General features: G+C 36.6%; 1 protein-coding gene across 3 annotated transcripts in view; it reads right to left on the bottom strand.

Annotated features, from left to right (window-relative positions):
* LOC107726840 (solute carrier organic anion transporter family member 1C1-like) overlaps positions 1 to 11622 on the bottom strand; it is a 16000-nt gene that overhangs the window by 3902 nt on the left and 476 nt on the right. The window contains exons 2-11 of one of the 3 annotated variants that reach the window (XM_016536542.1): positions 10931 to 11179; positions 8478 to 8513; positions 7243 to 7339; positions 6994 to 7115; positions 6178 to 6324; positions 5371 to 5469; positions 4507 to 4761; positions 4234 to 4398; positions 1108 to 1303; positions 746 to 911 (exon numbers count right to left, since the gene is read on the bottom strand). In XM_016536542.1, coding sequence (XP_016392028.1) covers positions 746 to 911; positions 1108 to 1303; positions 4234 to 4398; positions 4507 to 4761; positions 5371 to 5469; positions 6178 to 6324; positions 6994 to 7115; positions 7243 to 7339; positions 8478 to 8513; positions 10931 to 11060 — 1413 coding nt within the window. In that variant the 5' untranslated portion in view covers positions 11061 to 11179. Of the gene's footprint in view, positions 1 to 745; positions 912 to 1107; positions 1304 to 4233; positions 4399 to 4506; positions 4762 to 5370; positions 5470 to 6177; positions 6325 to 6993; positions 7116 to 7242; positions 7340 to 8133; positions 8256 to 8380; positions 8514 to 8855; positions 8998 to 10930; positions 11180 to 11622 lie in introns of all 3 variants that reach the window. The other 2 variants (XM_016536544.1, XM_016536543.1) reach the window with 2 other exon arrangements.

Raw genomic sequence — 11622 nt, 5'->3', positions numbered from 1 at the left:
CAGGGCCTGAATTTCGTTTTGGAAAAGGGGGGGGAAATTTTTTGAAAAAAATATTTGTTTTTTTTTTTTTTTTTTTTTTGATAGAAAAAAAAAACAGAAGCATCACTGGTGGTCTCAGATTTTTGGACCCTATTTTAAGGATTTCACAATATAGAGTCTACATGTCTATGAATAGAATAGAATAGAATAGAATAGGGGTTCTATTCCAGGAGTATTCTAGTATTCTAGTACTACTAGTTCTAGCATTCTACATACATTGTAATTACTGTACAGTGTACATATATTGTGGGGTTCTCCCTAAAATAATAAAATAAAATAAAAAAAAAAAACATAAACATAAAAAGTTTTTAGAACATGTTCTTTTAAAGAAAAAAAATCTAAATATAATTATTTGTTCTGCTTATGAGCTGGCTTTTCTGTTGATGAAACTTAATGCCATTAACCAGAAACATACAAAAATACAACTATTTCTAAGCCCAGGTCTATAATCCAAACAAATCTTGATGGCTAAAATCGGTTTTACAAGCAAACATATGTTGCATGACTGCAGTTTCACATTGGTTTCTTATGTTTTGGCTACTCAAATGTGTCTCTGTTGATACAGAGGGCCTTTGCATATTATATTATTATATACTTGTTTACTATATATTAGTAAAATGAAAAAAAAATGCTATAAATGTATAGAGGTCTGTTGGCAAAACTGATTTAGCAGCAGGCATGTAGATGTCTGGAAAGAATAGCTTACCATATCCTTGCCGTCACCAGTGGAGCTTTGGCAGCCAGCAAGGCAGGGGGAGGCATAGGTCAAGCCATTGCTGGCACATATGGGATCCCAGTGTTTGAGAGAGCAGGAGCAACCCATGTTACACAGAGAAATTAGTGTATTCTGCTGATAGGACACCTGTGGAACCCTGTTAGAAATACATTGAATAATTAAACCACTTAAAATTCAGTTTAATTACCCTTATTGGCATTAAAAATGAATGTGGCCTCTGAGACCCAAACAGAACATAGTTAAAATATACAATTCCATTGAAAAAATGCCAGAAATTTTTTTTATGATAAACAACACAATAAACTGTAATACTATTTTTTTTAATTGTTTACCCTTGATATGACACTGTAAGTCCAGGCACTTGTGTGTTGTCACACTGCAGGAAATACTGAATAAGCAGTGTAGAGAAAGCCAGAAGAGATGTTCCAATGCAGATCTTGGTTGCTCCGAGAACATTCAGTTTGAACTTCTTCATTATAAACCCACCGGTGACAATTCCCAAAGCCACAGCTGGTAGATTCATAATGCCTGGAAAGACCAAAGATGATTACCTTTTTTATTTATTTATATAATTAATTTGATTAGATACATTTTTATATTTAGATGTTTTAATTTATGTTTTTAAGTCACAACATAACACATTTCATTTTATTTTTAAAATACACTTTAAAAAGATTTGAAACATTCCATGGAAACATTCCATAAATTCATAAATTGTATTGAACATGATTGTGCCTTCTGAACAGTAACAGGGTTGACAGAGCATAGTTTAATGCTGCGATACCCCTGGGGGCTTCGGTACAAAAGAGCAGTTTCCCTAAGAGAGGGAGATGGAGAGTGCGTCATTTTAAAGATGTTGCTTTGTCTGTGTGTTTCTGGATGCAGTTGTTTCCTGACCTTCTCTGATGGTCAAGATCGCTGTCTTTCAGGTTTGGGCCCTAAGCATGCTGAGACAATGTTTGTAGATTTCTAAAGGAAGAAGGGACAAGAGTCCTCACAAGACGACAACTCGGCTAAGCTTCCCCCTTCTGGGGTGGTTGCAAAATCAGAGTCTGACCATGAGTTGAAAGCCATGCTTTCCCAGGCAGCTGAGAACATCAGACTTGAGCCTCCACCAAACCTGCAGTGTTCTCTCACACTAAGCCAGGCAGATGGCGAAGCAGTCCTGATAGGGGCAATCCAGAGATGGAGGGGATTGCTCTTTCCCAGGAGGTGGTGACAGCAACGCTCCTTCCCCCAGAGGAGGCCTTTTGTTGCCTTTGCTGTACTCAATGCAGTCTGGCAGTCAGCAACGTTACGCTTTCTTACTCCCAGCCCTGTCCTCCCTATTTCCAATAGGCCAATAGATCACACCTCAAGGGAGCACTGCTTCCTCACGTGTCTCTAGCCAGTCCCTCATGGGATCCAGGAAGCCAGGAAAGTGCTACACCACACACACCCCCTCTACTCTGGGATGCGTTGTCTCCCGAGTTGGGCCCCAGTGCTCCCCCTTGCTGTCGGTTGCATCGATTGTCCCTTTGTTGCCGCTCGTAAGGAGTCTGGGAGTCTGGGAGTCTAGCGACGCAATAGAGCCTGCCCCACACAAGCTCCCTTTCAGGATGTTCAGAGGCGCATTTTCACATACATACTGCCCCAAGATTGGTTTGCAGTGTCCGGCATGAAGTATGCATACTTCTTGATCTATACAGACCTTTCTTCAGTTTGCTTTTGAGGGTCATGCGTACAGAGTCTTCAAATAGTACAAAGTCCTCCCCTTCGCATTGTCCCTTTCTTTCCGCATCTTCACCAAAGTAGCTGAGGGTGCCCTTGCCCCATTAAGGGCAGTGAGCATTCATATTCTCAACTATATTGACAATTGGCTCATTCTAGCTCACTCTTGAGATCTGTTGTGATCTTTGGGTCAACTGGAAGAAGAGCAAGCTCTCCCCAATGCAGAGCATCCCTTTTCTCAGTATGGAGTTAGACTCTGTCAACATGATGGCGTGTCTCATGAACAAGCATGCCCAGTCAGTGCTGAACTCCCGGATGGGACACGGAAGACTTAAGTGGACTGTCACAGGCCGTGATAGCCACTATCACTTATGCCAGAGCTCTCTCTACTTGGCCGGCTTATGTCCTGAAGTGGAATCTGTTCCCTGAGTGGTGTTCTTCTTGCTGAGAAGACCCCCGGAGATGCCCAATCAGTGTTGTCCCACTCCACCTTGAAAATGTATGTTGCTGCTATCACAGCACATCACAATGCAGTGGACGGCAGGTCTGTAGGAATGACCTGATCATCAGGTTCCTGAGAGGTACAAAAAGGTTAAATCCTCCTAGGCTGTGCCTTGCCCTCTCTTAGGATCTAATTTGGGGATCTCCTTTCTGGACTGCAAAGAGCTCCCTTTGAGCTGCTAAAGTCAGTTGAGCTTAAAATCCAGCACTCCTTACCATGATCACCTCACGTTATCTTCAGACCCCAGCCTGGAGTTCCCACTACTCCTTTCCGGGAACTTGCAAGTGCTACCTTTGGAGGAGGCAGACCCAACCCTTGCATTGCTGTGTCTTGTTCACACTCTGTGCATTTACATAGACCACATGTAGAACTTTAGAAGCTCTGAGCAGCTTTTTGTCAGCTTTGGGGGTCAGCAGAAGAGAAAGGCTGTCTCCAAACAGAGGTTGTCCTGCTGGCTAGTGGATGCCATCACTTTGGCGTACCAGACACAAGGCGAGCCTTGCCCCCTAGGAGTGAGGGCTAACTCCATGGTGCTTTCCATAGGGACCCTATACTGTACCTCAGTATGTCGATGTAATGTCAAATATGACTGACTGAAAATAAAGTATTTTTTACGCATGTAACCCTCATTCCCTATAGGAGGAAACAGAGAAGATACGAAGCCGCTCCCAAACAGGGTTCTGCCACAACCCTGAACTACACCGCTGAATGGCCAGGGCACAGCCTCTACTCCTCAGCACAAACCTGAATGGTTTATACAATATTTCATTTCTGTAATAGGGATATAAATGAATTTTATTATATGTAAAAAGGCTATATTTGCTAATATACAGTAGTAATGGATATTTCCAAACTCGGGGCTATGGATAGGCTTTTTTTTTTTTACATCAGCTAATTTTTTGTGAAAATAATTTTTTTATATAGATGAATAAGAGGGACACAACTGACACTTATTTTGTAGAATGACATCGCTATGTCTTTAAATAGACTGAAAATGAATTTTATTATATGTAAAAAGGCTATATTTGCTAATATACAGTAGTAATGGATATTTCCAAACTCGGGGCTATGGATAGGCTTTTTTTTTTTTACATCAGCTAATTTTTTGTGAAAATAATTTTTTTATATAGATGAATAAGAGGGACACAACTGATACTTATTTTGTAGAATGACATCGCTATGTCTTTAAATAGACTGAAAATTTATATTACACAGACAAAAATAAATGCAATAAATGTAAACCTACCTATCAAAAATATGGCCTTCGATGCTGACTGACCATAAATTTGCTCCATAAATTTTGGCTTAAATGTGATCATTCCTATAAAACCACTGATTTGCACAAATGCAGTGCATACAAGGAGCAGGTAAATCGTGTTGCTGAAGAGTATTTTCAGTGATGGCAGAAAATCTAGAAAATATCAAGAAGAAGATTTTACGCAAGTTCATGGGTCATGTATGCTCAATATCTGGACCAAATGTTATGAATGAAAAATTAAATATTTGATGAAATGCACACCTTTAGCCAGAGCTGCCATGGAAACTGGAGCTGGTTTGTCGGGAGCATTACTGTGCTTGTTGTTGTCGGGAATGAAACGGTCCTGCTCGCCCTCATTAGATTTTTTCTCAGTTTCAGTCTCACCCTGCTTAGGAAGAGACTTGGGAAGGAACCAAAATGGAATTCCAGCCAGTAACATCACTCCACCAGTTAACAAAAAGCCCAGCCACCAGGCACCAACCCAACGTGAGTCTTTGTGGTTGATGGTAATGGTATCTAAAAAAAAAAACAGACATGCACATTCTGTTAATTAATCAGCCAAAAGAATTTATAATTTGAAATCCCAACAAACAGTATGACCGAAGACCCCTTATGTCAAAGGGTAACTGGGTCAGCCAGTTATATAGAGGACTAGTTATCATAAAGTCATGTCATTCTTAACAATGATGATCTACACTAACTTCAGGTAATTATGTGTTACTGCAGAGTTATGATCTCAAATCTTATTTGGCAAACAGAGTGTTTTTTTTCAAAGTTTAACTTTTGAACCTACTTAGTAAAAGTGAATTGAACTGAGCCAATCGATTAGACCAAAAGACAAACATCCACTTTTCACATAATTCACATGCAACAAGTAACTATGACATGGTAAAACTGAAGGTAAAAATGCTACGTTGTATACATCAAACATGTTTAGAAAGGTTGCTGGGAATGTTTTCTAGAAATGTACAAAATATCATAATTTTGTGTTTTATATATTTTCTTCCCATATTTTCTAACCATGAGCCTAGGGATAATCATATGTAAGATCAGTGTAGAGCAAAGAGCCATTATCAGTTTAACAAAAATAGGTTTGCAATCTTCACTGGTTAAACAGGTGAATACCTAAGTCCACGGCTCCTATGTCTACGTAGAGCTTGGCACAGAAAGATCCTAACATGAACCCAAACATGGGCCCCATTATTCCCACAGTCTGTATGAGAGCTGAGAAAAAAAAAAAACAATCAATACAAAAATGCTTATTCACAATGACATCAACTTAATAAGAGAAAGAGTAGGAGAGGTGAGGTCAAGAACATGCCCAAATCATATTTCACTCCAAAATAATAATAAAAAATCAAAAAACAGAAATTTAATTTTGCGTAATATTTCTCACATTTTTTTTTTTTTTTTTGCATGACATTATATTCATGACAATTAAGCCCCACCTCCCCCCTACACACATCCTAATTCTCAATTTCTTATTAACAATGTAATTATTAAAAATGTAAATAAATTTAATGACACTTTTGTAACGTTCAAAATACATCAACTTTAAATGTAATATTGAATGACACACTACTGTTAAAATTATAATCAAGTACTTTACACATGCTTAAGTATGTTAAAAGAGTGCACTTTAAAGCACACTAAGTATTTTAAAAAGTGTACTTCTGTGTGTTAAGAAACAGTTATGAAAGTGCACTCTTTAAGTAAATAAAAGTGGCTCTTTATTTTTTTTATATAATAGTATCTGCAATTACATATAATAATGATCAGTAAGTAGAATAAACAATCAAAATAAAATAGAAAAAGTGAAACTGGTGCGTTTTGACATCTAATGGGGTAGAAGTGTAACTAGCAGGACGTTAATAGGCTTGAATGTATGCCAGAATTGGTAATATAATGATTAAAACTGATAATCAATCATACCCATATAAACAGCAGTGTTTTCCTCCCTTGAAAAATCATCCAGATAAGACAACCCAAGAGGCATGACGGGTGTCTCTCCTACCCCACGAAGCATGTTCCCGAGAAACACATAGAGCCACAAGGAGGAAGTGGCTGCTTTCTCACATTCTACAAAAACAAAAGCACCACAAATGAACAACTGCACACACAACTGTGTAACACACTACAATATCACCATCTCAGTGACAGAACAAAGTCTACTTTTGTAAATTTCAAGTGTATCAATTACATAGAAAGCAATCAAACCCAATATATTGAGCTTCCCAAAGTTCAAAGTTCAGAAATGAGAAGCTAGATAAGCAAACTAGAGTGACAGATCAATGGTGCAGGGGATTGTGGGTAGCACAATCAAATTACAAGCCAAACATGACAAATAATTCCACAACTCAACTTTTTCAACTTATGTTTTCTTGTTATTTCTTATGAATGTGCATGGCAGTATTATAGTAAATCTTACAATACAATTTATATATCTGGGTTATCACCCAAAAATGAGAAGAGTAAATAGAAAAATGTTATTGTGAAAATTAAAAAGAATATATATGAGGTGAAATATCTCCCAAACATTCACCCATTATCTCATATTTCTGTTATTAGATTTTATATAGGATTTTTTGGAAGAAGAAACTTAATTGGAGAGGATATTGATCTAATCCTGTAAAGGCCATTAGTTTATTATTATGCAAAAGAAAAAAAAAACAAGGTTGCAGTATTCCTTTGGTTTAATATCTTATCTGAGGTCATTCTCATGGTCAGGTTCAGGGATAAACAATTCACCTGCTTGAATTTCCACAGTGGGAATTTCATCTTGTGCAAGACTCCCATTGGTTAAGCATGGTAGAATACTCTCTGTACCATTAGAGGCAGAGAAATGTGACACTGTTGTCTCGTATTTGTATCTGTTGAAAACAAACACATATTTGGCACATATTATTTGTCTTATAATTTGAATCTAGAAACATATCCTTGTTGACACAAATACGGAAACTAAAGTGGTTTAAAGAGTAGTTGACCAGTTAAACTTACAGTCCTTGGAAGAAATGTGGTGCCGCAGTTATGAAGGATCCCATGGCCATAATTAAACATCCAGCTCCTATGAGTCGTGGTCTATGAAGCTTAGCACCAAAGTAACTCACACCCCCCCACACACACTCCCACCTACTTAAGGGACATAAGAAGACTTACAAGTGAGAGAATACACATTTGCCACCAGTTCACCAAAATGCAAAATACTACTTATAAATTGGCATGAGAGTGTGTGGGTACATACAGGGTTTTGTTTTTTGCTTTCTTTTTTGTTTGTTTGTTTGTTTTTCTCACCAATTTCAAAACTTCCATCAATAAATCCAATCAGTGAGCTGGGAATGTCAAAACGTCTCTCAATCTGCGTGATAGAGCTCTTCATGTAGCTGCCCTGAAATGAATGAGAAGCTAGATAAGCAAACTAGAGTGACAGATCAATGGTGCAGGGGATTGTGGGTAGCACAATCAAATTACAAGCCAAACATGACAAATAATTCCACAACTCAACTTTTTCAACTTATGTTTTCTTGTTATTTCTTATGAATGTGCATGGCAGTATTATAGTAAATCTTACAATACAATTTATATATCTGGGTTATCACCCAAAAATGAGAAGAGTAAATAGAAAAATGTTATTGTGAAAATTAAAAAGAATATATATGAGGTGAAATATCTCCCAAACATTCACCCATTATCTCATATTTCTGTTATTAGATTTTATATAGGATTTTTTGGAAGAAGAAACTTAATTGGAGAGGATATTGATCTAATCCTGTAAAGGCCATTAGTTTATTATTATGCAAAAGAAAAAAAAAACAAGGTTGCAGTATTCCTTTGGTTTAATATCTTATCTGAGGTCATTCTCATGGTCAGGTTCAGGGATAAACAATTCACCTGCTTGAATTTCCACAGTGGGAATTTCATCTTGTGCAAGACTCCCACTGGTTAAGCATGGTAGAATACTCTCTGTACCATTAGAGGCAGAGAAATAGGAAATTGTTGTTTCGTATTTGTACCTGTGGAAAACGCATTAACACATTGTTACACAATTTGTCTTAAAATTTGAATCAGAAATGTATCCTTGTTGACACAAATGTGGTAACTAAAGTGGTTTAAAGAGTAGTTGACCAGTTAAACTTACAGTCCTTGGAAGAAATGTGGTGCCGCAGTTATGAAGGATCCCATGGCCATAATTAAACATCCAGCTCCTATGAGTCGTGGTCTATGAAGCTTAGCACCAAAGTAACTCACAAAAGCTATTACAAACAGATTACCTGAAACAAACAAAAAATGGTATCCTATTGAAATCACAGATTTTGAGAAGATGATTATTTCATATGAATTACAGTGTGATTTCATATGAAACTACAATGTGATTTAGATGGAAAAGTATAATTTTTAGAAAAATGAAATGGGTGAAGGTGCACCCCCCTCCCCCCCCCCCACACTCCCACCTACTTAAGGGACATAAGAAGACTTACAAGTGAGAGAATACACATTTGCCACCAGTTCACCAAAATGCAAAATACTACTTATAAATTGGCATGAGAGTGTGTGGGTACATACAGGGTTTTGTTTTTTGCTTTCTTTTTTGTTTGTTTGTTTGTTTTTCTCACCAATTTCAAAACTTCAATCAATAAATCCAATCAGTGAGCTGGGAATGTCAAAACGTCTCTCAATCTGCGTGATAGAGCTCTTCATGTAGCTGCCCTGAAATGCTTTGGCAAAGTACACAAAACACATGGCAGCCAAAAACATCTGAAGAAGACACACAAACACACACACACACACACAAACATGTGGTTAACAATTCATGTAACTAAAACCCACTATGATTTTATACACTAAACTATATTTTTTACTTTTCTTAAGAAATACTAAGTCACCATTTTGATGCTATTCTGAGTGGTCCCTAACATGTTGCTAAGCTGTTTTTAGGGTATTCAGAGTGGTCCCTAATTTTTTATATGCTGTTTTGAGACATGCCATATTAATGGCTTGGTACGGTATTTCAACCCAATCTCTGTATGCGAAGCATGAGTAGATCATATGAAAACATACTAATGCGATTTACATACTAATGGACCAATTCACCAAAACGTGAAATAGACATGAATTTCCATTAGTGTGTTGGGTATTTTTTTGAACTTTGGTAAATCCTATTCATCTTAAACAAGTCTAAACTAGTTCTTAGATATTTTAAGATGGACTGAGTTGGTGTAGGTTGGTCTTTACAGTCTGATCTTCAGCTAACCACCTGAAAAGTGCCCCCTAAAACAAGCCAACAAACCAGTTTGACTAGTGAAGACGTAACCGTCTTATTCTAGTTTTAGCTATTTAGCTGCTGTACCATAACTGAATCAAACTTAAGTACTTTTTGTAAATAGTTTTGTGGAACCAATGGCAATCACTCACAGGTTGCCTATTAAAAAAATACAAATTACTTTGTTAATGACCTACAATAAATGTAATTTGATAAGAGATGTGTCCTTATCATTGTTCTGATCATAATTGAAGTGAAAATATTGAATTCAGTACTTATTCAACACTACACAAGACAGATGGACTTAGCAGTGACACATTACACAGATGTTTAACCCACATTTTGATGAGTAGTAAAACCATTTTCTCAATATTTGTACTACCATCAGATTGCCATTGTATGTTCATGTTACACGAGTTAACTATTAAAGTTGTAGTTTGGGTCAGAAGCCATGCAATTGATTGGTTTACACAAAAGGAAGTACACTAATCATCAACTGCCACTAAAACGGTGACTCTGCTCCAAACCTTGACCTTCTAGAGACTCGTTTTCTTTAAGCGATAAGGTCAGGAAATTTCCTTGTAGAATATTGTTTTGGAATGGGAAGATCCCCATGGACTGAGTAACATTTGTGCAGTTAAGTAACTTTGTTTTTTGTTTTGTTTTTTAACCACATTGATTTTCATAGTGTGGGAATATTATTCTAAATATCTTCTTTTGTTTTCCACAGAAGAAAGAAGATCAAACATGTAATTGAAGAAGGTCAAAAATTGGAATAACATGAAGGTAAGTAAATGATTAAATACATATATATTTGTGCAAACAGGATGTATCTGATATTTATTTATTTATTTTATTTTATTTTATTTTTTTGGTACACTGAATACAATATATACAGTGGCCACAAAAATGTTTTTGGGACACTGAAGCCTCATTTAATGCATGAATTAGGCGACACAATATCAAATCAAGTTGTAAATGAATGATGCTGAAGTGATTTATGGTGGAAGTATGAAGGCAGTTCCCATCAAGTTCAAACAGGTGCCCAGAATAAGCACAGGTAGTTAATGGCATTATCTATGAACATGATCCACTAATGTTGAAAACCAGAAATGGTCCAGATATCAATTGCCAATATACAGTATATGCAATATACATTTATAGTTTTATGATATTTTTTTTTAGTTTTCAATGTTTTACTCGAGACGTGCTTATGCTATTTAAAACAAATGCCAAATGGTTTAATTTAACATGCAATGAAATTTACACAAATTTTAGAAGATCAGCTGAAACTGTGCAGAGAAAGTCAATAGAAAGTAATTGCATAGTGATTGGATTAAATGAGCTGTTATCACGTTCATGTCTTTGATCAGAATGGGCCAATGTAAACAAGAAACTGAAAAGCAGGAGAAGATAAGTAAAAATTACCTTTAATTTGGAGCAGCATGGCTCTCGTGCCGTCTTCTTTTCCACACTCATGATGCCCTGGAAACAATATGTATGACAGATGACAGAACAGTGCAGAGCGTCTTAACACCAGGATCATTATGAACAGCATCACATTATTGTCGTGCAAACAGCAGGGTCCATTGTTTACAGGAGTAAGAAAACATCATCTGAGGGGAAAGGCCCCTGAGGGTGGAGCTGAGAGTGGAGTCAGAAATTGCACCACATTTCCTGCAAGAGGAAGGGTGTTTGAAAAAAATCAAAGTTTTCAAGAATTATGGACAGCAAGGCAAACTTTGATGATGTTGGTTTGATGCTGAAGACAATGAAACGTAATGTGGAGAATGTTTTTTTTTTTTTAAGAAAGTAAAAGAAAAGATTACAAAAAAATAAAATAAAAAAACAATCAATTGTTTTGGCAATGATTGGCAAAAGAAAATAAGTGTTTATTTAGGCTAAAAGAGACCAGGTATAGTTGGCACAAGTTGTTACAAAAAAAGGTTTTGAACACAATAAAATTGCACAGATATGCAATCAGGCAAAGGTCAACAATATAATGAAGGCAAATTTTAAATGAAAAGTGCAAATGGGATCAATATTGAATTGTTTGCATAAATGTCAGTTTGGGGCAAGTTATCACTTAAATTTAATTTAATTTATTTATTTTTAAATTG

This window comes from Sinocyclocheilus rhinocerous, unplaced genomic scaffold, assembly GCF_001515625.1.
Source record: "Sinocyclocheilus rhinocerous isolate Xijiao unplaced genomic scaffold, SAMN03320098_v1.1 scaffold155, whole genome shotgun sequence".
NCBI classification, from domain to species: domain Eukaryota; kingdom Metazoa; phylum Chordata; class Actinopteri; order Cypriniformes; family Cyprinidae; genus Sinocyclocheilus; species Sinocyclocheilus rhinocerous.
The sequence above is the reverse complement of the archived record's forward strand: the minus strand, read 5'-3'. Positions and strand labels throughout refer to the sequence as shown.